General features: G+C 33.9%; 1 protein-coding gene and 2 long non-coding RNA genes across 3 annotated transcripts in view; 1 reads left to right on the forward strand and 2 right to left on the reverse strand.

Moving 5' to 3' along the window:
• Positions 1-140: 140 nt before the first annotated feature.
• On the reverse strand, positions 141-25,847 carry LOC143051956 (uncharacterized). Its single transcript, XR_012970966.1, has 3 exons — positions 25,777-25,847; positions 25,101-25,260; positions 141-818 (listed from the first exon to the last, which is right to left on the reverse strand). It is a non-coding gene; the product is annotated as an uncharacterized LOC143051956 (long non-coding RNA).
• LOC143051959 (uncharacterized) overlaps positions 2,137-27,484 on the forward strand; it is a 33,940-nt gene continuing 8,592 nt past the window's right edge. The window contains exon 1 of the long non-coding RNA XR_012970968.1: positions 2,137-2,218. This is a non-coding gene — a long non-coding RNA (uncharacterized LOC143051959). The remainder of the gene's footprint in view (positions 2,219-27,484) is intronic.
• LOC143051950 (uncharacterized) lies at positions 19,908-24,745 on the reverse strand. The gene is made up of 2 exons (XM_076224933.1): positions 23,211-24,745; positions 19,908-21,522 (listed from the first exon to the last, which is right to left on the reverse strand). The coding sequence occupies exon 1, from the start codon at positions 24,119-24,121 to the stop codon at positions 23,213-23,215; it is 909 nt and encodes a 302-aa protein (XP_076081048.1). The 5' UTR covers positions 24,122-24,745; the 3' UTR covers positions 19,908-21,522; positions 23,211-23,212.

A 27,484-nucleotide genomic window follows, 5' to 3' on the forward strand; every position in this document is an offset into this window, starting at 1 on the left:
TTTTAAAAGGGGGGGGGGGTCCTAACCCAGGGAAAGGGGGGGAGGGGTTCCAGTCACATGTTCCCATTCAAATACATTGATCGTAAAAAAAAAGGGGGGTTCCAACCCCCGGACCCCCCCCCCCCCCTCTGGATCCGCGCCTGAAGTTATATGGTTCGCTACTGACCCCATACGGATCCATAGAGGGTTAGTAAAATCCATAGGGGGTGAGGCCAGAGGCCGAGTCCCCTGCTATGAGGTCCCCTGTGAATTTTATTCACCCTCTATGGATCCGTAGGGGGTCAGTAGTTAACCGTATAACGAATTTATCGGACGCTGGACTTTTTTCTGCGGCGTTTTGTTGAAAAATAAACAATGAAACACAACAACATTAATAGATGACGTCGCCATTAACGCGTCATGAACCCCATATGAAACTTACTAACCCCATACTAGACTGGTTCGCCTGTTTAGATCAATGTGCATATTACATATTTCATATATTAAATTCTTTTGATAAGAATATTATCTTTCTGTTTTCCGATCTAAAATTAACATTTTAAACAGAATGTTCTATCCCAGGTTAAATAACAACATATCTGTACTTTATTTATAGGCATTAGCTTTCACAGTTTAAAACATTTATTAGTATAAATTGCAATAATTTTCAATATCTCTAGGTTTTCTTGAATAAAAAAAACCAATTAATTTTGGCACTTGCGCTGAACTTTTAGAACTCATATATAATATATGATATCATAGCTGACAGGTATCTGGTTTTCCCAGGGATTTTCACTTCTACGAACGCCATTGATATCATCGCTGCTACGTTTGGATAACTAAAAAAAACCAAACAAACATGCAAGGGTGAGTTAAATCTATTTTCAATCTTTACAGTTTAATTTACAGGTATTTCATTTATTATAATTTCATCTTCTTTTGAAACAGAAAACCAAACTGAATAAACAGTGTAACCAGTGATGAATGATCATTGTCAAAATTGAGTTCAGTATTTTCAGGGGTTTACGTTTTGCAGGACACAATGTATTTTATTTCTCCACTATAAACGATTTGTTTTCTTCTGGAGAATTCAAATCTATGTACCAGTAAACGTACCACGCGACGTCTACAAATAAGTCGCCTTAAAGGCTTTCAAAATGAGCTCTTAATTACTGATTCAAATATGTTTCAAGCATTCATTTATTCTAACAGTAAGCATGGTATAACTTTTGTCAAACTGCCGTCTATATATAAATATTTAAAGACTTAGTTATCAATGTGGTATGAGTACCAATGAGACAACTCTCCATCCGAATTAACAATTTATAAAAGTAAACCATAATAGGTCAAAGGTACGGCCTTCAACACGGAGCCTTGGCTCACCGTGACCTAACAACAAGCTATAAATGGCCCCACAATTACTAGTGTGAAACCATTCAACCGGGAAAACCAACGGTCTAATTTAATTTGACTCAATATAAAAAAAAAAAAGCAATTCAGCGGTGATTTATTAGTTAGCCGACCGTGCGAGGGCTGTACAGCCAGTGAAGGTCGTTAAAAACTTCCATTTGTTGTGATTCATCATGGCAAGACATTAATTTTCACTGACAGCTATAGGAGGGGTCCAGCTCAAATCATGCTCAAGTGATTCCGGCCCTATATCATATTATATACCCCACCCCCACCCCATTTGATCCGTCCGTGCAATTGGGTACTCCTCATTAGAGATTCATGGATCGTTTGGTAGTCTTTGGTCAGGTGGTCGGTTCAAATCCATTTTTCTATGGTTCACCAAGGACTAAGAATTGAACAGGTGGAACAACAGTGTAAATACTATAAGCAGTGGCAGATCCAGAACTTTTCCTAAAGGGGGGGCGCTGACTGACCTAAAAGGGGGGGGGGGGCACTCCAGTCATGCTTCAATGATTCCCTATATAATCAACCAAATTTTTCCCAGGAAAGGGGGCCCGGCCCCCCCCCCCCCCCCCACTGGATCCGCCTATGATAAGGACGCATCTAAATTACAAATTAAATAGAAACATTGTTTTGGAAGCACCGAACCGTGGGTCAACCGTCTCAGGAACACAGGCCTGACTTCAGGAAAGATCGGAGATCCGTCAACCTTGCTTCGGAAGTTGGTCGTCTTATTAGTCGACAGGAGAGTTATTTCCCTTTTAAAGTATTTTCTGAAGTTCTGGTGGTGGATATATTCCCTGAATTACCATTTTTGCAGTTATCGGTAAAGTTTACTTTAATTTTTTAATGAAGCGTTCATAATAATTGTTAAATAAAACCCAAATGAATATTATAAGTCCAAATTAGTCTCCCGTCTGTTGCATTATATCTTATATCAGATCATGGCGGGACAATCCGGGACTTTCTCCCGGTCCTACTTAAAAGCGCCCGGAAGCGCCCGGGAATAGAAAAAGCGCCCGTGGAAAGGAAAAAGCGCCCTGGGAAGGAAAATTAGCGCCCGGGAGAATAAAATAATAATATTTTTCCTTAAAAAGAATAAATAATCATTGCTTGTTTTGTCCTTATAATATAAATGCATGTGGATATGATGCCTGAAGTCTATTTTTGCAACTGCATGCCATCGTCATGGTGAACACTTTTTTATGCAGATGCTGATATACATTTATTATATCTTTTTTATGAATCTAAAACTGTTTCCATGGCTATGCTTATCAGGGTTTTAATGCTTATTTTTAAATTTAAACCAAAACCCTGCCTTTTACCCCCTTGTTTTAACTAACTTTATTTGCTGATGTATTATGTGTAACTCTTTTAATTTTGATTAAATTAATTTTTGTCTGTGAAATTTAAGAGTTCCAAATGGTGAAGTTGAAATCATGCCTTCGTAAATTTTACTGACGGACGCCATCACGAGTTGGTTGACCGTTATGGAATAACCGTTTCACAAATGATATCGCATATGTTCCTTACGTCGTAACTACAATCCCCTTCCCTTTCATGAATATGACCTACTGAATTAGATTATTTACCGGATTTGTAATCACATAAGCAACACGACGGGTGCCACATGTGGAGCAGGATCTGCTTACCCTTTTGGAGCACCTGAGATCACCCCTAGTTTTTCGGTGGGGTTTGTGTTGTTTATTCTTTAGTTTTCTATGTTGTGTCGTGTGTACCATTGTTTTTCTGTTTGTCTTTTTCATTTTTAGCCATGGCGTTGTCAGTTTGTTTTAGATTTATGAGTTTGACTGTCCCTTTGGTATCTTTCGTCCCTCTTTTAAGTAGTTTTTTTTTACATTTTTCATTTTGATATCATTTTTGATACATGCCTTTGATGTCTTACATTTTATTAATCTTCCGCATAAACTGTGATCCATTATAATCAGTCTATTCATAGATTATATTATTGTTAAAATTGAAACATTCATAGATATAGGAAGATGTGGTGTGAGTGCCAATGAGACAACTCCATACAAATAACAATTTAAAAAGTAAACCATTATAGGTTAAAGTACGGCCTTCAACACGGAGACTTAGCTCACACCGAACAACAAGCTATAAAGGGCCCCAAAATTACTAGTGTAAAATCATTATTACAAATATCTATTATCTGAATTTGAAAATTACTTGTCTAAAATTTAAAAAAAATAATGTGCATAACTTATTTCATCAACACAAAGTTGTCTCAAGCCAATAAAATATATTTTCCCCGGGCGCCTTTTCTTTTTTCTGGGAGCATTTTATTAGGACCCCTTTCTCCAAGTCCAAGCACAGCCACTGGGCTGTCTTCTTTACGGGACCTGACGAGGTTTGACTGTCAATGGCTGTCACTAGTCTGATTCATTGCTCAAAAGGGACTCGTTAGTGAATGATTACTAGCAATAAGTAGTTTCAAGGTAGACATTGTGTCCAGCGGATATAGGTGTTTATCCAGTTCACTCCGTATCACTACAGTCTACAGGTTTGTTCGCGGAAACAGTGGGAACAAAATTAAAATGTTTATAGCAATATAACACTTAACAAACTTGATTACAAAATAATTCAAACCAAACAAAAAAGGGTGTAAACATTTAGGGTGCAAACAGACTTTGGGTGCCAGTGGCTGATCCAGAAATTTTCATAAGTGGGGGCCCACTGGCTGCCTAAGAGGGGGACGGTTGCTTCACGCTTCAGTGAATCCCTATATAAGCAACCAAATTATTTTCTCACAAATCCATCTCTGGGTGCAAATGTGTAGCCTGTAATATATATAGGGTTGGGAAGTGAAAGGGTGCTATAATTTACAAACATGAATAGTCTAACGAACATGTTTTTTGCAAACTGACCTGGATTCACTTTTTTTCGAGTGTAGACCAGGTATTTCAAGGGAACTGCTGTCTCCTTTGTGATTTTGGGGCCTTCTTATACGGCGACATGTATGGCCGATTAAAATTAATTGATAGATTTTCATCCCCGTCTGCCCCTCTGAAATCATCCCGCCCCAATTTTTAGCTCACCTGGCCTAAAGGGCCAAGTGAGCTTTTCCCATCACTTTGCGTCCGGCGTCGTCCGTCGTCCGTCGTCGTTAACTTTTACAAAAATCTCCTCTGAAACTGCAGGGCCAAATTAAAACAAACTTGGCCACAATCATCATTGGGGTATCTAGTTTAAAAAATGTGTGGCGTGACCCCGCCAACCAACCAAGATGGCCGCCATGGCTAAAAATAGAACATAGGGGTAAAATGCAGTTTTTGGCTTATAACTCAAAAACCAAAGCATTTAGAGCAAATCTGACAGGGGTAAAATTGTTTATCAGGTCAAGATCTATCTGCCCTGAAATTTTCAGATAAATCAGACAACCCGTTGTTGGGTTGCTGCCCCAAAATTGGTCATTTTAAGGAAATTTCACCGTTTTTGGTTATTATCTTGAATATAATTATAGATAGAGATAAACTGTAAATAGCAATAATGTTCAGCAAAGTAAGATCTACAAAAAAGTCAACATGACCAAAATGGTCAGTTGACCCCCTTAAGGAGTTATTGCCCTTTATAGTCATTTTTTTGTCAATTTTTCGTGAAGTTTTGTTATCTTGTACAAAAATCTTCTCCTCTGAAACTACTGAGACAAATTTAACCAAACTTGTCCACAATCATCGTTTAAAAAATGTGTGGCGTGACCCGGCCAACCAACCAAGATGGCCGCCACAGCTAAAAATAGAACATAGGGGTAAAATGCAGTTTTTGGCTTATGACTCAAAAACCAAAGCATTTAGAGCTAATCTGATTGGAATAAAATTGATTATCAGGTCAAGATCTATCTGCCCTGAAATTTTCAGATGAATCGGACAACCTTTTGTTGGGTTGCTGCCCCTGAATTGGTAACTTTAAGGAAATTTTGCTGTTTTTGGTTATTACATGTATCTTGAATATTATTATAGATAGAGATAAACTGTAAACAGCAATAATGTTGAGCAAAGTAAGATTTACAAATAAGTCAACATGATTGAAATGGTCAGTTAACCCCTTTAGGAGTTATTGCCCTTTATAGTCAATTTTTAACCATTTTTCGTAAATCTTAGTTATCTTTTACAAAAATCTTCTCCTCTGAAACAACTGGGCCAAGTTCATTATAAATAGAGATAATTGTAAGCAGTAAGAATGTTCAGCAAAAGTAAGATGTACAAACAAACACATCAACATCACAAAAACACAATTTTGTCATGAATCCATCTGCGTCCTTTGTTTAATATTCACATAGACCAAGGTGAGCGACACAGGCTCTTTAGAGCCTCTAGTTTTTATATTTGAAAATATATGATTTCCGGATTTTGTTCATTTCCATTACCAGTAACCATCAATAATTTCGTTTCATTCAAAACTTCCTGTTTCAACTAGATTATTGTATTTCTTCGAGTAATTTAAAATGATTCTACAGATCTATGATGACAACATCATCTACCGAAAATAGAGATTGATTACGGGAAGGGCATAACATATTCGGCTTACGATTAATATGCTGTTTCCAAGAATGCAAATTGCTGTATGACACAAATTTTTAGGATTAGAAAAACAGGGATTTTTTTATTGATACTGTACAATGTCAATGACTTAATTTGTGTCCGGAATTTTGGACTGAATTTCAGAATGATATCCAAAGCGCAAGAATCGTGGAACTCATTGGTACAAAAAGGACTGACTTAAAAAAATTGACTCAAGCATGAACTTATTAGATTTTTTTACTGTATATTGAGTTCAAAAAGTCGGCAAACAGACTATGCGGTATGGGCTTTGCTCATTGTTGAAGGCTGTAAGGTGACCTATAGTTATTAATGTCTGTGTCATTTTGGTCTCTTGTGGACAGTTGTCTCATTGGCAATCAAACCACATCTTCTGTTTAACTTTTATATACACCTACATGTAGATTTTTTTACCCACAGCTATTGTTTTCTGTTGACAAACAGCAAACACCCTCTGTCCCAATACCTTCAATTAGGGTTATTAAACACTTCTTTTTGTTAAGTTCATGTTTTACATTGTTGCTAGCCTATGTTTGCATCATGCATAAGAATCTTTTTTAAAGCACAAACCCTTTTATTTTCAACACTTGTTTGTGGTTTCATTTTATTATGTACTCATAATTCTTGTGCTGCATACCAATGCATATTTGCTTCATACAAGAAAGCAAAATTAATTTGGTGTAGTGGTGCAGCTGAAGAGAGCATTTCTACACATTTTCACATGGTTTTGTCGTTTAATGAAAATAGGTTTCTAAAGCGACAATAACATCATGTAGAACAATGGTTGCCAATGAATAAGAGATATTAAGAATTATGTGTGAGGCAGTCCCCCCCCCCCCCCCACCCCATTTAAAAAAAAAATTTGGATGAAAATCTACTAATTAAATTAAGTTGGCCTATATACATGTAGCTAACTATATGCAGTATGGGCTTTGCTCAATGTTGAAGGTCGTATGGTGACTTATAGTTGTTAATTACTGTTTTTATTTGGTCTCTATTGGAGATTTGTATCATTGGCAATTATACCACATCTTTTTTATATTTGTGATTATAAAAGTCTTATTATCATGACTTCATCTTTTTATAGGCTTGTAAATTTTTTTACGGGAAGTATAATTTAGTATTCAAATGTCCATCATGCGTCTATGGATCTGTCTGTATGGCGTCCACATGTCACACCGTAACTTGAAAACCACATATCCAACTTTCATGAAACATATATCATGTATATACATAGTTGTTTCTTATGAAAGTCAAACGATCAGTATACTTTTTGGTGAAAATAAGATTTAAACTTTTTGAGTTACAGGACTTTATAACTAAAACAAGGGTGTGTTTTTTCACATGTCATTCCATATTTCAATAATTGATTATTACTTAAAACAACACACATTTCTTTGTTATATTTTGTTTATTCACATATATATATATATATATATATATATGTGAATAAACGATTAAATTAGGTATAATGAAAATCTATTACAATAGATTACTTCTTGCATTTAAACAATTTGTTACGAAAGAGGAAGATAATTTTAGTGCCGTATAAGGTGTATTATTAAGTATAAGATTTATTTTATTTTTATCGCACAATGTGGATATACTTTTTCCTGTAATTTTGAACATTTTTGATACAAAAGTCTCTCTAATACTGGAGTAACCTCTGATGATATTGTATTATTATCGGATAGCAAAGAGGGTTTGCAAAATTGTCTCAATACATTATAACAAGTAATTATTGTTCTTCTTGGAAATTACAAGTCAATACAGAGAAATCAAAAGTAATGGTTTTTAATTCAAACGGAAAGTCTTTTCTAAACGAATTTTATTATAATGGCAAATCCTTAGAGACAGTTAGTACAAATGTAGTACTTATTGTTACAAAATGGGTATTAATATTAGATATAATGGCAGTTTTAATGTCGCCATCACTTCGCTTATGAAAAAAGCTAGGAAAGCATATTTTAAAATAAAGAAAACAATAGGATTAGATAACCCTTGTAAACTTCTGGAAAAACTTTTTGATTCCTTAGTAGCCCCTATTCTCCTTTATTGTAGCGAAATCTGGGGGATTATTTCGACATTTAAAGACAGTGATGCCTATAGATGAAAAGTTGCATATAAAATTTATTTAAGAAATCTTGGGAGTACACTGTAAGGCCTGGAATGATGCATGTCGTTCCGAACTTGCAAGACTACCATTATTTAAAAATAAGATAATGTTATCTTGCATTAAATTCTGGGACCATTTAATCACTTCAGAAGGAAGTTTAGTTCACCAAATATATAATGCTACAAAAAAAAGCAACCCATGGGTTAAAAGGTTAAATATTTTTATTCAAAACTTAGGTTTATCTTATTTGTCAAATGATAACCTTACTATTAAACCCCTGTTTGGTTTTATAAAACAAAGACTAATTGACCAGGGTTTTCAGGAACAACATGCAAATAACCCAACTGTATAAATAATATAAAAAACTGATCATGTCATCATGTTTATTTTTTCATCACATTTTATCAAGTTGTATTGAACATTATTATCACACTTGACTTTTTATGCTAATGTATGTTTGCAATGTACTAGTATATGTTTGTGTTTTGTTTGATTTTTCATTACGAGGGCCTCAGGGAAGATTAGTTATATAGCTAACTGTGTAACCCTCTTAAAATAAAGTATTGTTGTTGTTGTTGTTGTTATTATGTAAATTAAGAGTTAGTGCTCATAACCTTGCCATTGAAAGAGGAAGATATTTAAAAGTACCAAGAGATCAAAGAATTTGTGAAATCTGTAAAAGTGGCGAAATTGAAAATGAACAGCACATGCTTGTTATGAGCATTACTATAATTAAATTTAGTATTTGAATATTTTGTAAGGTCCTCATGGCTGTCAAACAGTTATAACTAGATGTCAACCTCATCTCATGGAAGAGTGAATAATGTAAAGTTTTTCGAGGTAAAAAAAAGTCACTATTGCAGATACTATAGGTAGCAGATCAACTAAATTTAGTGTATGGAAATAATGCAGGGTGTGCACATCCAACTGGCAGGAGTCGTCTAATCTTTACCTCATTTTCATACATTGTAGTTGTTCAGTGGGTAAATTAAAGTTTTGTAATTTGGTGTTTTTTTTGCATACCAAGGGCAAATACAAACTAGATGCTCTAAAGAGAAAAATTCATGGCAACAAATTATTGACCAATTTCTGTACTTCCCGTTTTATCAAAACTTTTAGAAAAGCATGTTTCAAAACATTTGTATGACTACCTAAATTAAAAAGATTAGATCTTTTACACCCAGCACAGTCTGGGTTTCGACAAGAACACTCTTGCCAAACTGCCCTTGTCAATATCATAGATAAATGGATACAGGATATGAATGATGGTGATATCAACTTAGCAGTTCTATTGGATTTTAATTAAGAAAGCTTTTGATGTAGTAGATCATGATATTCTCTGTAAAAAACTTGAAATTTATGGATTTGATAATACTGCTGTTTCTTTTTTTAAATCATATTTGAATGAAAGATCTCAACAAGTACAAATTGGTAATGCTCATTCTGAAAAACTTTATATCAAGTATGGTGTCCCCCAAGGCTCCATATTAGGCCCCCTTCTGTTTATATTGTACATAAAGGATCTTCCTATTTATATGAAAAATTGTTGCACTGATTTATATACCGATGATTCAACTTTACATCTTTCTGGTAATTGTTATCAAACTCTACAGTCAAAGGTACAAGAAGATTTACATGGTGTAGAGGAATGGTTCAATGATAACAATATGTTCATCAATAAGAATAAAACAAAATATATGATTATTAGAACGAAACAAAGAGCAATGCCACATTACATGAGAGTTGTTTAACTATTAACAATCAAGTGATACAATCTTCCACATGCGAAAGTCTTTTAGGCATTAAAATTGACCCTTCCCTCACATGGAAAAACCAAATTGATGTGATCTGCTCAAAAATATCATCTAGACTATATCTACTATTAAAGATTAAAAAAATTCTAAATCTAGACTGCAGAAAATTATTCTATAATGGTTATATCTTGCCACTAATTGATTATTGTTGTATAGTGTGGAGTAGTTGTAGCAGTGAGGGTTTAAAAAGGATATTAAAATTACAAAAGAGGGCTGCTAGATTAATACTAGAAACAGACCCATTCGCTCCTTCTGCACCCAAACACTTAAACTGGATGACAGTTTAACAGAGAATAAAATATCATAAGTTAGTGATGACATTTAAGTGCAGTAAATGTGATGCCCCATCATATCTTACTAACAAGTTTCATTATGTTTCAGACAGAAATCCATACCCCTTGAGAAATGCTGTTAAAAGAAACCTCATACTCCCTAAACCAAAAACAGAATTGTTCAAAAAATCTTTATGTATTCTGGACCATTCTTATGGAATAATTTACCAATACCGTTAACAAATATTACAAATGTTAATTCTTTCAAATACAAAATAACAGATTATTTATTGAAATCAACCTAGCTGTCTCAATAATATAAAAAACTGATCATGTCATCATGTTTATTTTTTTCATCACATTTATCAAGTTGTATTGAACATTATTATCATACTTGACTTTTTATACTAATGTATGCAATATATATGTTTGCATTTTGTTTGATTTCTCATGATGAGGGCCTCAGGGAAGATTAGTTATATAGCTAACTGTGTAACCCTCTTTAAATAAAGTATTGTTGTTGTTGTTGTTGTTGTTGTTGTAGCTCACCTTGGTCTATGTGAATATTAAACAAAGGACACAGATTGATTCATGACAAAATTGTGTTTTGGTGATAGTGATGTGTTTGTAGATCTTACTTTACAAAACATTCTTGCTGCTTACAATTATCTCTATTTATAATGAACTTGGCCCAGTAGTTTCAGTGGAAAATGTAGTGAAAATTTACAAATTTTATGAAAAATTGTTTAAAATTTACTATAAAGGGCAATAACTCCTTAGGGGGTCAATTGACCATTTTGGTTGTGTTGACTTATTTTTAGGTCTTACTTTGCTGTACATTATTGCTGTTTACAGTATATCCTACTCTATCTATAATAATATTCAAGATAATAAAAAAAAACAGTAAAATTTCCTTAAAATTACCAATTCATGGGCAGCAACCTAACAACTGGTTATCGGATTCATCTGAAAATTCCAGGCAGATAGATCTTGACCTGATAAACATCAATAGACCCTGACTGAGGGGGTGGTTTCATTTAATTAATACTTCTTGTCTATTTGCATAGTTAAGCAACCCAAATTTGTATGTGACACCACCAAAATTCAAAGTTGGTCTGTGTTTTGAGGTATTGAGCATTGTGTACAAGTTTCATAACATTTGGTCAGGCAATCTAATATTAGAGGAACCAATCTATAAGGATAAACAAAGGTACAGACACACTGACAATAGTACTTAATGCCCCCTCTACTTGGTGGGGAAAGAAAAGTCTGTATATCTGCCATTAATTTCTGCAAAAATTAGGAGAGCAGAACAAAGCTTAAACATATTAAATTTGTAACTCATCATGGTTAACTCACTTATATTACCAAAAATCAGCTGGGGGACAAGGGTAAAACTGTATGGCCCAACAACTTTGTTGCAGGCCATATGTTTTGCCACTTGTTAGATTTGCTCTTAATGCTTTAGTTTCAGACATATAAGCCAAAAGCTGCATTCTACCCCTTTGTTCTATTTTGAGCTATGTCAGCCATGTTGGTTGGCAGACAGGGTCATCAGACACATTTTTTTAACTAGATACCTATTGTAGGGTTAACGTTGTAATGGGGGTACCTTCATGACAAATAATGGTAAAAATTCTTGCCAAACGATGAAAACGGTAATTTTTTTGGAATATGATGATAAAATGTACATTTTCTTTTAGAAGAAAGAACTGATTTAGGCGAAGCACGTTATTTTTTTTCCAAAAATGACAATAACGATAATCATTTGAGACTTATGACGAATCATGATAAGTATATTTTGACAAATCATGTTAACTTTTTAACAAATTTAACGCTAACGGTTGCTGAAATGACTGTTTGATGCCTGATCCTCCTATTGATGATTGTGACCAAGTATCGTTCAGTAGTTTCAGAGAAGATTTTTGTAAAAGTTAACAAACAAACTTAAAATATTAGGTAGGTAAGGAAATTAGAACACACATATTTTTTGCTCACCTGGCCCAAAGTGAGCTTTTCTCATCACTTGGCGTCCGTCATCGTTAACTTTTACAAAAATCTTCTCCTCTAAAACTACTGGGCCAATTTTAACCAAACTTGGCCACAATCATCATTGGGGTATCTTGTTTAAAAAATGTGTCCGGTGACCCGGCGAACCAACCAAGATGGCTGCCATGGCTAAAAATAGAACATAGGGGTAAAATGCAGTTTTTAACCGGATTTTTGTGACAAAAATGTCGGTTATTGATTTGGGGATGTACGGCGGGCGGGCGGGCGTCACTCAAATGTTGTCCGTGCATTAACTCATGAACCGTTCAACCAAAGCTTTTAACATTTTAATATGTTGTTACTGACAACTAAATGAAGGTCAAGTTCAATAATGGCGATTTTGACTTGTACCGTTCAGGAGTTATGGTTCTTGAAAGATTGAAAAATGGAGTTTCCAATCGTGTCTGTGCATTTACGCATGAACTGTTCTACCTAAGCTTCCCAAATTTTAATATGTTGTTACTGATGACAAAATGGAGGTCAAGTTCAATAATGACGATTTTGACTTTTACCGTTCAGGAGTTAAGGTTCTTGAAAGATTGAAAAATGGTGTTTCCAGTCGTGTCCATGCATTTACACATGAACTGTTTTACCAAAGCTTCCCAAATTTTAATATGTTGTTACTGATGACAAAATAGAGGTCAAGTTCAATAATGACGATTTTGACTTTTACCGTTCAGGAGTTATGGTTCTTGAAAAATTGAAAAATGGTGTTTCCAGTCGTGTCCGTGCATTTTCTCATGAATCATTCAACCAAAGCTTTTGAAATTTTTATATGTTGTTACTGATGGCAAATTAGAGGTCAAGTTCAATAATGATGATTTTGACTTTTACCGTTCAGGAGTTATGGTTCTTGAAAGATTGTGAAATGGCGTTTCCATTCACGTTGTTGCATTTACTCATGAACCATTCAATCTAAGCTTTTCAAATTTTAAGATGTTGATACGGATGACAAAATGGAGGTCAAATTTGATATTGACGATTTTCACTTTCACCATTCATCAATAATGGTTCTTGTGATATTGCCAGGACACAAATAAATATTAATAAATCCGGTTTGCTGTCGTTGTGACAGCCTCTTGTTGGCTAATAACTCAAAAACCAAAGCATTTAGAGCAAATCTGACATGGGGTAAAATTGTTTATCAGGTCAACATCTATCTGTCAAGAAATTTTCAGATGAATTGGACAACCCATTGTTAGGTTGCTGCCTCTGCATTGGTAATTTTAAGGAAAATTTGCTGTTTTGGGTTATTATCTTGAATATTATTATAGATAGAGATAAACTGTAAACAGCAATAATGTTCAGCAAAGTAAGATTTACAAATAAGTCAACATGACCAAAATGGTCAGTTGACCCCTTTAGGAGTAATTGCACTTTATAATCAATTTTTAACCATTTTTCGTAAATCTTAGTAATCTTTTAGAAAAATCTTCTCTGAAACTACTGTGCCAATTAAAGCAAACTTGGCCACAATCAACTACCTCTAACCTTTTTTATTTGGAAAATATGCCATTTTGTCAAATTGGGAAGTTTATAATAACCATGAATTCGACTGGGACTTCAATTTGCAGACCCCCTTTCAAGAGAAAAAACCCTCATTTGAAATAAGACCCCTTTTTATTAGCTCACCTGGCCCGAAGGGCAAAGTGAGCTTTTCTCATCACTTGGCGTCCGTCATCCCTCGTCCGTCGTCATCGTCGTTAACATTTTACATTTTGAACTTCTTCTAGAGAACCACTGAATGGAATGAAACCAAACATGGCATGAATGTTCTTTATGAGGCGCTGACCAAGTGTTGTTACTTTGTAGCTGATCCATCATCCAAGATGGCCGCCAGCAGGGGACTTAGTTTAACATAGGACCCTATGAGATATGCATACAAATGACTTCTTTTAGAGAACTGTTGAATGAAATGAAACCAATCATGGCATGAATGTTCCTTATGAGGTGCTGACCAAGTATTGTTACTTTGTAGCCAATCCATCATTCAAGATGGCCGCCAGTGGGGGACTTAGTTTAACATCCAATTGTAGGACCCTGTGGGAAATGTATACAAATGACTTCTATTTTAGAACCAATGAATGGAATGAAACTAAACATGGGATGAATATTCCTTATGAGGTGCTGACCAAGTCTTGTTACTTTGTAGCTGATCCATTATCCAAGATGGCTGCAGTGGGGGACTTAGTTTAACATAGGACCCTAATGGGAAATGCATACAAATGACTTCTATAAGAGAACCAATGAATGGAATGAAACCAAACATGGCATGAATATTCCTTATGAGGTGCTGACCAAGTGTTGTTACTTTGTAGCCAATCCATCATTCAAGATGGCCGCCAGTGGGGGACTTAGTTTAACATCCATTTGTAGGACCCTGTGGGAAATGTATACAAATGACTTCTATTTTAGAACCAATGAATGGAATGAAACTAAACATGGGATGAATATTCCTTATGAGGTGCTGAGCAAGTCTTGTTACTTTGTAGCTGATCCATTATCCAAGATGGCTGCAGTTAACATAGGACCCTATGAGAAATGCATACAAATGACTTCTTTTAGAGAACTGTTGAATGAAATGAAACCAAGCATGGCATGAATGTTCCTTATGAGGTGCTGACCAAGCTTAAGTGTTGTTACTTTGTAGCTGATCCATCATCCAAGATGGCCGCCAGAGGTGGACTTAGTTTAACATAGGACCCTATGGGAAATGCATACAAATGACTTCTTTTAGAGAACCACTAAATGGAATGAAACCAAACATGGCATGAATGTTCCTTATGAAGTGCTGACCAAGTATTGTTACTTTGTAGCCAATCCATCATTCAAGATGGCCGCCAGTGGGGGACTTGGTTTAACATAGGACCCTGTGGGAAATGCATACAAATGACTTCTATTTTAGAACCAATGAATGGAATGAAACTAAACATGGGATGAATATTCCTTATGAGGTGCTGACCAAGTCTTGTTACTTTGTAGCTGATCCATTATCCAAGATGGCTGCAGTGGGGGACTTAGTTTAACATAGGACCCTAACAGGAAATGCATACAAATGACTTCTATAAGAGAACCAATGAATGGAATGAAACCAAACATGGCATGAATATTCCTTATGAGGCGCTGACCAAGTGTTGTTACTTTGTAGCTGATCCATCATCCAAGATTGCCGTTAGCGAGGGACTTAGTTTAACATAGGACCCTTTGGGAAATGCATACAAATGACTTCTTTTAGAGAACCACTGAATCGAATGAAACCAAACATGGCATGAATATTCCTTATGAGTTGCTGACCAAGTGTTGTTACTTTGTAGCTGATCTATCATCCAAGATGGCTGCCAGCAGGGGACTTAGTTTAACAAAGGACCCTATGGGAAGTACATACAAATGACTTCTTTTAGTGAACCATTGAATGGAATGAAACAAAACATAGCATGAATGTTCCCAATGCGTTGCTGACCAAGTGTTGTTACTTTGTCATCCATCAAACATCCAAGATGGCCACAAGTGGGGGGACTTAGTTTAACATAGGACCCTATGGGAAATACATTTAAATTTCTTTTAGAGAACCACTGAATGGAATGAAATCAAACATAGCAATAATGTTTCTTATGAGATGATGACCAAGTGTTGTTACTTTGTAGCCGATCAATCATCCAAGATGGCCGCCAGCAGGGGTTTAGTTTAACATAGAACCACTGAATGGAAAGAAATCAAACATAGCAATAATGTTTCTTATGAGATGCTGACCAAGTTTTGTAACTTTGTAGCCAAATTTTATCTTTTTTTTATATGATTTCAAAAACCCAAGTAGAGTCAGGTGAGCGATACGGGCTCTTGAGAGCCTCTAGTTAATAGTGATCATGGTGATAATACATAAATAGACCCTCAAATCTGCATACAAGTCATTTTAGGCATGAAAAATTTTTAAATGAGTTTTTCAGTTTGTATTCATGCACAATTACTACTGAGACTGCACTGTTTGAGAAAAAAGTTGTCTTTTTGGGAATAATTTTAAGCCATTTTTTTAAAAATTGGGATTCTACTCCAGGGGAAAAAGCCTTTATTCTCCTGTAATTTGAGCCAATAACATCACTGGTCACTGTCTATGGACTTTGAAACTTTTGCTAAGTATTTATCTTAGTTTATAGTTTTGATTAGGTTGGTTTATGGATAAGCATTGGCATATCTCATAACCATGACGACTATTTGACCACGCCCCCTCAGATTTGGTCATTTGACTTTGAAATTTTGCTTAGTTTACATGTATTAGTTTGTTTAGGACGTCTGTTTAAAGGGAACTATAATTATGATAAGTCAATTGTATTTGGTATACATTTGTATTAGCATAAGCACATATTATTACGATGGAGATTGTTTAGCCATGTACTTTCAGTCATGTTTCATTGACTTTGAATATTTTCAAAACTGTACAAGTGTTTATATTTTAATTTCAACATTTGCATTACCCTAATTACAAAAAAGTGAGGCATATTTCCGTGATAACAGTTTATTATATACTTTATATCATCGGTCAGGCAAACTAATACGAGAAACGCCAATCAATTTATTTTATTCAGCATTGCACAAAGTAAAAAAAGATAAAGGTACAGGGGTGGATCCAGCCATTTAAAAAGGGGGGGGGGGGTTCCAACTACATGTCCCTGTTATTCATATTTTACACATAAATGGACTAAATTTTTCTGCCACTTATAATGCATTGATCACTCTGGTTAGAATTTTTCAAATTTTAATAACTTTCTTAAACTTATTTGTAAAAAAATATTTCCTGTTTAAACATACATGTATATATTACTTATAAATGGACTCTGATATTTTTTTTTCCAGTTAACATTACATACAGTCTGCAGTTAAAGTTTTTAAAGCATTTATTAGATTCATAAACCTTTCTCATTCCTTGATTTTGACCAAACTTGGATAAAAGCTTCTTACAATCAAAAGAAAGTATCTGAAGGAAAATTTTTAAATAATTTTTTCCTCATTTTTGTTGAGCCACTTTTGATTGCATCAATATGGATGCATGCATGCATATATATGTATTTCCTTCATTGATTGAAATTTTATGAAAGGTTAAATATACATCAAGTACCTAAATGAAAAAACAAGATTTTTAACTTCCTATGTCAATTAAGATAAAAACTGGTATGTTTAAATGTAAATTCTGGATGCTATTTAGGTCAGAAAATTTGAAAGATTAACTGATTCACATATTTGTGGTTTAAATGAATGATGCTGAATCAGCAAATGTTATCATTTTGATATTAGGCACATATCCGATTTTAGGGAGATGAATTAAATATGTCATGTTTGTTTTTTTTTTAAATAAAATATGGTTTAAAAACCTATAGTCTACTAAAAAAGAACATTTATTTTTAAGTAATTTGACAGATCATTTTGAATTTATTTTATTTTCAGTCTACAAGCAGTCATTAATTGATTGAAGATTGAAGGTGGTGGGGGGAAAGGGGAGAGGGGGTTGTACCCCTAAATTATTTTGGTAGGGTTGAGCTTGAGCATGCAACTGAGACATCAAGTACCCCACCCTTTTCATATATTTTGTTTATCAATTAGATATTTAGATATTTTGTGGAAGAGTGAATTTTCTGCCTTCCATTTACACTGGATGCATTGATTGTATTATACAGTATGTACTAATTCTAAATATCTCTTGCAGATAATTTATTGACGTAGGTGATTCTTTGTAATCTACTTGTGATTAGGTCTTATTTTATTGGTCATTGGTCAGTCAGGGGTACTACTTGTAGAAGTTATTTTTAATTACTTGAAAAAGTAATATTATTTACTTATATAAGTAAATTTGTAGGATACTTATACAAGTGAATTTTATTTACTTGTATTATGTAAAACAAATATTGGCTGAGTTATGTCCCTTAGACAATCAGATTTTTTTTACTTGTAGAAGTAACAAAGTCATCCGATCTTCTTTTATTGAATTTATGATTATTGCTCTAATAGAATTTTAAATTATCTGCCCTTTGTAGATGTCTTTATAATTACTAATCATTTAAGTGTAATTCCATGGACAACGAAAATCCCAGTTGTCTGTTGTCTTCAGAACACTGCTCATTTACAAGCCCCCAAGGAGCAATTTTTGAAGGCCTCTTGCACAAATACTTAAGATCTTTGCACAATCAATTTCTTTGTTGAATTAATGAGACTCTAATAAAAAAGTTGAGCAAACCTGGGAAAAATCATTATAGGCATGAATTTACATCTCAAAACTTGATGACTTTTGTGGGCTTGTAAGAAAAATTTACTGTAAACATGATAAATACAAGTAAATTTTTGAGAAAATAAAGGGGAGATTATTCAAACATTATTTATTTACTTATATATATGCATATTTTTTTACATCTTCAAGTAAATAAAATAACTTGTACAAGTTGTACCCCTGACTGTTGGTGGTCTTGTGATAATTATACAGGGAATTTAATTGCTGGTCAATTTTGGTCTTTGTTCACAAAAGTTTAAATAGTTTAATTTTTAGCATCTTCTGGTACATTAGTATAAAAAGTTGCAACTTCCTGTTAAAGAATTAAGCTGACAAGGCCAAGAGAATTTCTTTTAATAATTGCTATCATGTTTCATGTGTACAAACCTTTGAATGTTAACTAGGTGCATATGTCAAAATGATTGGATTTATTGCATCTACAACTAACATCAGTGGGAATACATTAGAATATGATAAATATAGAGTTCAATTGGTTTGACAAATAGCTGCAGATGCATTCACAACTGTTACGTTTAACCACATATAAAATACTGACATCTGATTAGTTTCAGATACTTATGATATAATCAAGCAAGTGATTATATATATATGTCAACCTTATTATGTATTAAATCATCTTTTAGTATATATATTTCATATACATGTAGAACTTATATATTTTCCCAAAAAAATATTGCAACATGACAAAATATATTTAACTACATGTAATGAACCCAATGAGCAGCAGAATTGACATAGCTTTTATTTGTTTATTTGGTTAAACATTTATTTTGTTGAGAGCCATTTTGAGGGAATATCTTATTTCACAGTGAAAACGTGTTTTTTTTGTCTTAAAATTTGCTAAACAATATAACACCGAATTAATTTGTAAAAAAATATTACATATAAATATACATGTATACAATGTATATGTTCACATCTCAATGAAAAAAATCAACACAATTATTTGTACACTTTAATTTAAACTGTAATTGTACTGCTCCTCGGGGCGTCTTGATTGACAAATAAAAATTGTTGTTGTTGTTGTTGTTCATCAGGAGAAAAAAAACCAACTGGAGACAAAATAATGAACTAATTAAACAAACTTTAGCACAGGATTTGTTAAAATCAAACCATACAAATTTAAGGGCATGAACATGTACTAGAACATTGAGTGAAGGAGTGGATTCATGCTGAGGATGCATTGAGTGAAATCCTAACCTACATGTAATTCATTTCTTTTTCAAATGTAACATTTTATACAGATTTCAAGTGTTATTTTTATTGCAAAAGACTGTTCTGTTTAATAATGCCGTGGATTTTGTTACATATACTTGTAATTTATAACAAAGTATTTTTTGCAAGTACCATCATTCTCTCCCTAAATAATTCAGAATTTGTTGAATAGGTTGAACCCATCTATCCTATCACACTAGAGATAGAGGATAATTTCCAAATTAATCGAAACTTGTTGAAGATTGATTATAATTTTATTGAGCAATAGATGACTTAGGGCTTACACGAGAGAACGGAAGTTCGTAACTACCAAAGGTCATTCTTTAGAGAATGAATGATCTAAATTGTAGTGTAGGGAGGGAGCTGGCCCAACAGCTTGGGTGGGCGTGTAAGCCCTAAGTCATCTATTGCTCAATAAAATTATAATCAATCTTCAACAAGTTTCGATTAATTTGGAAATTTTATTGAACAATAGATGACTTAGAGGCTTCCACGAGACTTTAGAGTTCTACATTTTAGATCATTCACACCAGGATGTATGTGTAGGCAATTCTGGATACTAATAAAAATTCTAATTATGTACTATTCTATTATTCCAACTATATATATGTACATGAATATACATTTATAACAAAAACATACATTGTAATAAATGTTATTATTTGTTTTCCAATAAGCTATCACTTAATGTTTGTGTTTGAATAGGTTTAAAATAAAATTTGTAAAAAGTTTGTGCTGAGCTCCAACCGGCTGTTTTCAGTATATTATTTAATGGAATCCCATGTGCTGCAGCGCTAGACGATGAAGCTGATCGACAGCTATGTGTCCCATACACTTTTATATCAATTCCTGCTTTTCCTAATAAATGTTTTATCCAACGTGATATTGTACTTTTTGTTACAGTTTTAAAAGGTTTAACACATGAAATGAAAAGGGATTTTTCCTGTCCCCTGAGTTTTGAAGTTCTTTTCAAATATTCTTCCATTGCTACAATAACACATAGTTTATTATCATCATGTCTATTAAATTCCAATGGTCCAATGTGCTTCCCTGGTTTGGATTGTTTAACTAAGTCTACTATGTACACTTTCATGTTGTCATTAGAAATAGTAATATTATTCAGTTTTATCAAATGAACAGTTTGACAGCGTTGCGCACTAAGCAGCATAAGCAATAATGCTAGCTTTTGTGATAGTTGTAATAATGTTAATTCCTCATTTGCAGGTAATGTTTTCAAATAATCTAAAACTATATTTACATCCCATGTTTCTGTATATTTGGGAAGAGACGGTCTAGCATTGAAAATTCCCCTCATATATCGAGTTACTAGTTTATGTTTCCCAATGTCTATCCCACTTGTCACAGAACAAATTGAAGATATTGCTGATTTAGCAGTGTTGATTGCACTGTAACTTAATCCACTATCATAAAGTGATGATAAGAAGGACAGCACAGTGTTTATAGATGGATCAAGTGGATCAGTTTGTCTTTTATTTGAAAAACACATCCATCTTTTGAAATAAGTCCCATATTGTTTTCCTGTGGATTGCCTCCAAGATTGTAAAATGATGTCGGCAGTGAGTGTTGAAAGTCCTTTATTTTCCAAGCTTTCCCGGACAAGATAAAAGCTCCCAGAAGGAGGTTTGAAATTGGATGAATTCGTTTCAGATCCTGTGGTAGAAAGAGACTGTTTTTCGGCAGGATGTATGATTGTTGACTGATCTGATGTAATAATTGCGGAAACCATATTTGTGTTGGCCAAAGTGGTGCTATCAATACTACTTTGTCTAACTTGTCCTTGATGATTTTCTGAAGCACCTGTCCTATGACACTGAAAGGAGGAAAGATATAATAAAAATTATTATTAGTCCACTTTATAGTAAATGCATCAATTGCTATTGCATGTGGGTCTGGCTTATATGAAACATACTGAGTTGTCCTATTATTAAGCCTACTAGCGAATAAATCTATATGCATTGTCCCTACAGTACTCTGTAATTTTTCAAATAATTCTGTTTTTAATGTCCATTCCATGTCGTCATTTAATTTTCTAGATAGTTTATCGGCTTCTATATTTAGCTTTCCAGCTATATGTGCCACACTAATCCATAATTTTCGTTCTAAACACCAGAACCATATTTCTTTTGCTAGAATATGTAAATTTGTAATTTTTCCTCCAAAATTTTCAATATAAGAAATAGCTACTGTATTATCTAAGTTCATTCGAATATGCTTTTGTGAAATATTCCCAGCCAATGATTGTAAAGTTAAGAAAGCTGCCTTTAATTCTAAAACATTAATATGCATTTCTCTTTCTTCTGCTGACCAAAAACCTTCTGTTTTCTTCCCAGTGGTTTTATTAATTCCACCCCAGCCAGTTTTACTTGAATCACTGAACATTATAATATCAGGATCATTTTGAATTATTGGTTTGTAACTAGAAGGAAGATTTTTTATCCACCAATTAAATATTGTTTTCACATGAATTGGTAAACAAATACTTCTATCATAATTCCCATAAAACTTTTTTAACACTTTCTCTTTATATATTTCTAAATCTTTGTAATACAATTGAGCATATAGTACACCTGGTTCACTGGCAACCATTTTTCCTATAATTGTAGCAAAACTTCGAATAGTTATTTCCTTCGAATGCAATGCATTAACACATAAATCTTGTAAATTTAAAATCCTTTCTTGTGTCAATCTAACTGTCATATTTTCAGAATTAATTATAAATCCTAAAAAAGTTATTTCTTTAGTTGGTGTAAAGACAGATTTCTTTGGGTGTACTGTAAAGCCTAAACTATCAACTAATTCCACAGTATGTTTTACATTGTTCTGACAGTCTTCATAAGAGCGTGCTATAAGTAAGCTATCGTCTATATAAGGAACATTTATATGACCCATTTTTCTCAAAAAAGAGTATACTGGTTTAAGTAATTTTGTAAAAATTCTTGGACTGGTTGATAATCCTTGTGGTAATACACAAAATTGATAAGCGATATCATTCCACATAAATTTTAAATATTTGCAGTCCTGTTCATGAACTGGTACACTAAAATAACTGTCTTTTAAATCAATCGATGCAAAATGATCATTTTGTTGTATGTTTGTTAAAGCTCGTACCAATGTTTCCATTTTGAAATGAATTTTTGACACACTTTCATTGAAGTTTTTCAAGTTCAAAATCATTCGAATTGTATTGTCTTTCTTAGGGCGAATAAATATATTTGAAAAATATTCCTCTTTTTCTGTTTTCATTACCACCCTAATAATCCCTTTTTTCAAGAATTTATTAACTTCCATTGTAATCAAATTGTTTTCTTGTTCATTAAAAACTATTGGAGATGGTCTAAAATTTTGTTTTGGGATTTCATCTAGTTCAATCTTGTATCCCTTCACTGCATTTAATATAAAAGCATCACTTGTTAACTTTTCCCAATTTTGTACAAAAAGTTTTAATTTCCCTCCTGTAAAATTGTCTACTGTGTTTATCACTGTTATATTTTCACTTACACTTAACGTTTGTCTTTGTTGTGAAATCCGGCCTTCATCTTCTTGTTCTTGTTGCCCTTCTGTCCATGTACTTGTCCAGAAGTTTTTGCATGCTTTGGCTGAAAATAGGGTGGTTTTTGCCATGGAGGTCCTGGACGTTTCTCCACTCTGCGTTCCTCTAAAAAAGAGTCATTAAAGCTGAGTTTATTTGTCCTCCTGTCTTCTTTTTCAAGGTCTTCCAATTTTGTATCTAAATTGTCCCCGAAAAGGTACTCTGTAACTGGTGTGTCCACCTCTGTTACCCTTCTATATTTACTAGAAATTCCTGGCGTTATTAGCTGTTTGCGTTTTCTATTTGATGTATATATACCATGGGTTAACATTTTAAACATGTCTTTTGTTGTGTTTTTAACCTCATTCATGTCCCCTCCAGATTTCATAACATTTAAAGACTTAACTACCATTAGAAGAGTAGTTGTCATGCATTTTTGCACATTTTGTAGTGCCAAATCTGGATCCCTTTGTTTCTTACTCTTGAACCCTCTCCAAATTTCTTTGTTAACTTTGGGGACCTGAAGGCGTTTACAGTTTTCTGGAACTAAATACTGTTCCTCTAACTTTGTTAGTGTTTCTGTTTTCATTGGCTTATTTATAGCCTGATCTACCAATTTAGCCATCTGATTATCTATACTGTCACCAAATTTCTTAGGCTCTTCGTACATTTTCTCTAGTTCATCTAGAAAAGCTTTATTCTCCGCATCGTCATTTGCGTCAACAATATCATCGATGTTTAACTCATCATCGTCATCGTCGGAAATGTCTTCCAGACCATTATCTGACAGATCACTTTGATTGTTATTATTTATGAGGTTAACCTCGTTGTCAGCTTTTGTCCTTTTGCGTATTATTGTTTGTTTTCGTTTTCTGGACATTTTTGTTGGTAACCGCGTCTTGCACGGTAAGCATATTGGCAGCCAAATTGGCAATAATCTCTGTATGGGATTCTATCTGCCGTTTGTTTACATCGGCCATGTTAGATATTTTGTCCCACAATGCTTGCATTGTAAGGTCATTTCCGGTTGACCCCTCTCCAATATTGTCAATATCACTTGGTCCTGTTTCATCAACATCTCGTTGCACAGGCCTTGGAGTTTCGCTGGCTTTCCCAGTTTTAACTCGATAAATCTCACGAGTTCTTCTCTTTATTGCATTTATCATTTCCTCATCTCGAGGAGAATTGTCCATCTCGGACGTGTGGCCTCGTTCGGCCGTCGCCATTATAGCGTAACTGTTTTCATAAATAAATCCAATTAATATTCTTTCGTTTAGAAATACATCCACGCGTAAAATTCACTTAAAAAGAAACACTGTTAGTTCCTGCACTAAATATATTATTTTCCTACACATACGAAACTGTTTATTTGGTAATTATTTGTAAAAAAACTTGGAGATTTGTTTATAAGAATTGACCAGTGGCGTCACGTGACCGTAATGACCTTTGGTAGTTACGAACTTCCGTTCTCTCGTGGAAGCCTCTAAGTCATCTATTGTTCAATAAAATAGTACTATAATGCAACAGGCACACTCAAGTAGACTGCCTCTTATCTAATGACTTACATCTGCTGAAAGTTGGTGTAAAACAAAACTACAAATATGAAAACAGAAATGATTTCAGTTTTCCAATTGAGAAAATAATAGGCCATTTCTGTTACATAATTGTATGTGTCTGTCCCAGTCAGGAGCCTGTAATTCAGTTATTGTTTGTTAATGTGTTACATATTTGTTTTTTGTTCATTTTTATCAGAAAAGATGAGATGAGGCTTATGTAATAACCAAAATCATTATTTGACTCTATTAAGGGCTGATTAATTACATTACGTAAGTATATATACTTTGATTTGTTCTACATACCTGTACATTGTACAGCTGAATATTTGTGTAATGAATCAAATTCAGGAAATTTGTGTCTCCTCTTGCAGAGTGCAGGACATATGCCGAAGTGAGTGCAGTTGGCAACATTATGAGCTTTTTGCATAAAGTTTTGTTTTTCTGGACAACCTGGATACTTCAGCTAGTATAAAATAATTGAAAACAATACTTTAATAATTCTATGCGTTTAAAGCTCGCTTGTCTGGATTTAGTTTTATCATCAGGAACACTCAAAGCCAAATTGAAAATCTGAAGATGTATAAGTACCGAAACTAATGAAACTGTATGTTGCATACAGATTTTTTTGGTCTGTATTTGTTAAGTCTATATATATAAACCCTTATAAACAGACTTGACCAGAATCCTGCATCATTGGTGTTTCTAGTTGAAATTGTACATGTGTTCATAATAAATGTGACGTACGACCTAGCATTCCTACTAAAATGGCCAGCAACATGGCTAAAATAGAACACAAGCCTAGGGTCAAAATACATTTTTTTTTAACCCAAGTCAAGTGAGCTTTTTTCATCACATGCAGACCCTTGTCTGTTGTCCATTAACTTTATATATTATGAACTTCTTCTAGAGAGCCACTAAATGGAGCGAAATAAAACATTGCATGAATATTCTTCATGCAGTGTTGTAAAAGTTTTGTTACTTTGTAGCTGATTCATTATGATCCCAGACGGCTGCCAAGGAGGGTGAAAAAAGGGGGTGTTGCTAAACGGCGGAAACGGAAAACGAAACGGAAACGGAAAACGGAAACAGAAAGAATTAACATCTTTTATTTAGGGTTATTTTATCTACATATACGCGAATAGGCATGTTTTATGTAGTATAACACATGTTTACAAGAAAGAAAAAAAGAGGAATAAATTGAAAATAAAAGATTTAAAAGCATAACATATTGAACTAATTAGCAGGAGATGATGAGACTATGTTTTTGTTTTTAAATATTAGATAAGGTCATGTGAACGTTGTTCATGCTATTCATTATAGTCTGTTAGACTTTTCTTATTTTAAACACATGTTGGATAAATGTCAATAAGATAGTAACCCAGCAACACAAAACCAAATCTACATACGGCCTAAAAAGATGGTCCTTCAACTCGATCCTAAGATAGGTTGGGGAAATGCTTTTCATTGTTTTTTCTGCGATTCTTCTTCAATTGCTTTGCATTATGATTGGTGTGTATTTGTAACTTTCGTTGTATTTTTAACCAGATTTTTGTGACAAAAATTTCGGTTATTGATTTGGGGATGTACGGCTGGCAGTCAGCAGTAGGGCGGTCGGGCTGGCGGCAAACAAATGTTGTCTGTGCATTTACTCATGAACCATTCATCAAAAGCTTTTAAAATTTTAACATGTTGTTACTGACAACAAAATGAAGGTCAAGTTCAAGAATGATTTTGACTTTTACCGTTCAGGAGTTATGGTTCTTGAAAGATTGAAAAATGGCGTGTCCAGTCGTGTCTGTGCATTTATGCATGAACTGTCCAACCAAAGCTTCCCAAATTTTCCTATGTTGTTACTGATGAAAAAATGGAGGTCAAGTTCAAGAATGACGATTTTGACTTTTACCGGGCATTCAGTAGTTATGGTTCTTGAAAGATTGAAAAATGGGGTTTCCAGTCTTGTCCGTGCAGTTTTGCATGAACTGTTCAATCCAAGCTTCCCAAATTTTAATATGTTATTACTGATGACAAAATGGAGGTCAAGTTCAAGAATGACGATTTTGACTTTTACTGTTCAGGAGTTATGGTTCTTGAAAGATTGAAAAATGTCGTTTCCAGTCATGTCAGTGCTTAAATTACTCATGAACTGTTCAACCAAAGCTTTTCAAATTTTCATATGTTGTTACTGATGACAAAATGGAGGTCAAGTTAAATAATGTTGATTTTGACTTTTACCGTTCAGGAGTTATGGTTCTTGAAAGATAAAAAAATGGCGTTTCCATTCATGTTGTTGCATTTACTCATGAACCATTCAACCTAAGCTCTTTCAAATTTTAATATGTTGATACTGATGACAAAATGCAGGTCAAATTTGATATTGACGATTTTCACTTTCACCGTTCATCAGTTATGGTTCTTGTGATATTGCCAGGACACAAATAAATGTGACAGCCTCTTGTTTCTTGTAAAATGAAAAGAAAACGAAAAAGAAACCTAATGGGACAAAGAAATATGGACAACCGATAAGGAAACCCGGGAACTGGACATATAAATTTGTATACCCTTTATTTTAATGTAAACATTGATGAAATCACTCACTATACTGAGCCTTTTTTCACTGATTACAATACTGATGTACGATGTTAAATATTAAGGTATTGTAGCGTTACATCTCCTAGATTTACTATCAA

Source organism: Mytilus galloprovincialis, chromosome 11 (assembly GCF_965363235.1).
Source record: "Mytilus galloprovincialis chromosome 11, xbMytGall1.hap1.1, whole genome shotgun sequence".
NCBI classification, from domain to species: domain Eukaryota; kingdom Metazoa; phylum Mollusca; class Bivalvia; order Mytilida; family Mytilidae; genus Mytilus; species Mytilus galloprovincialis.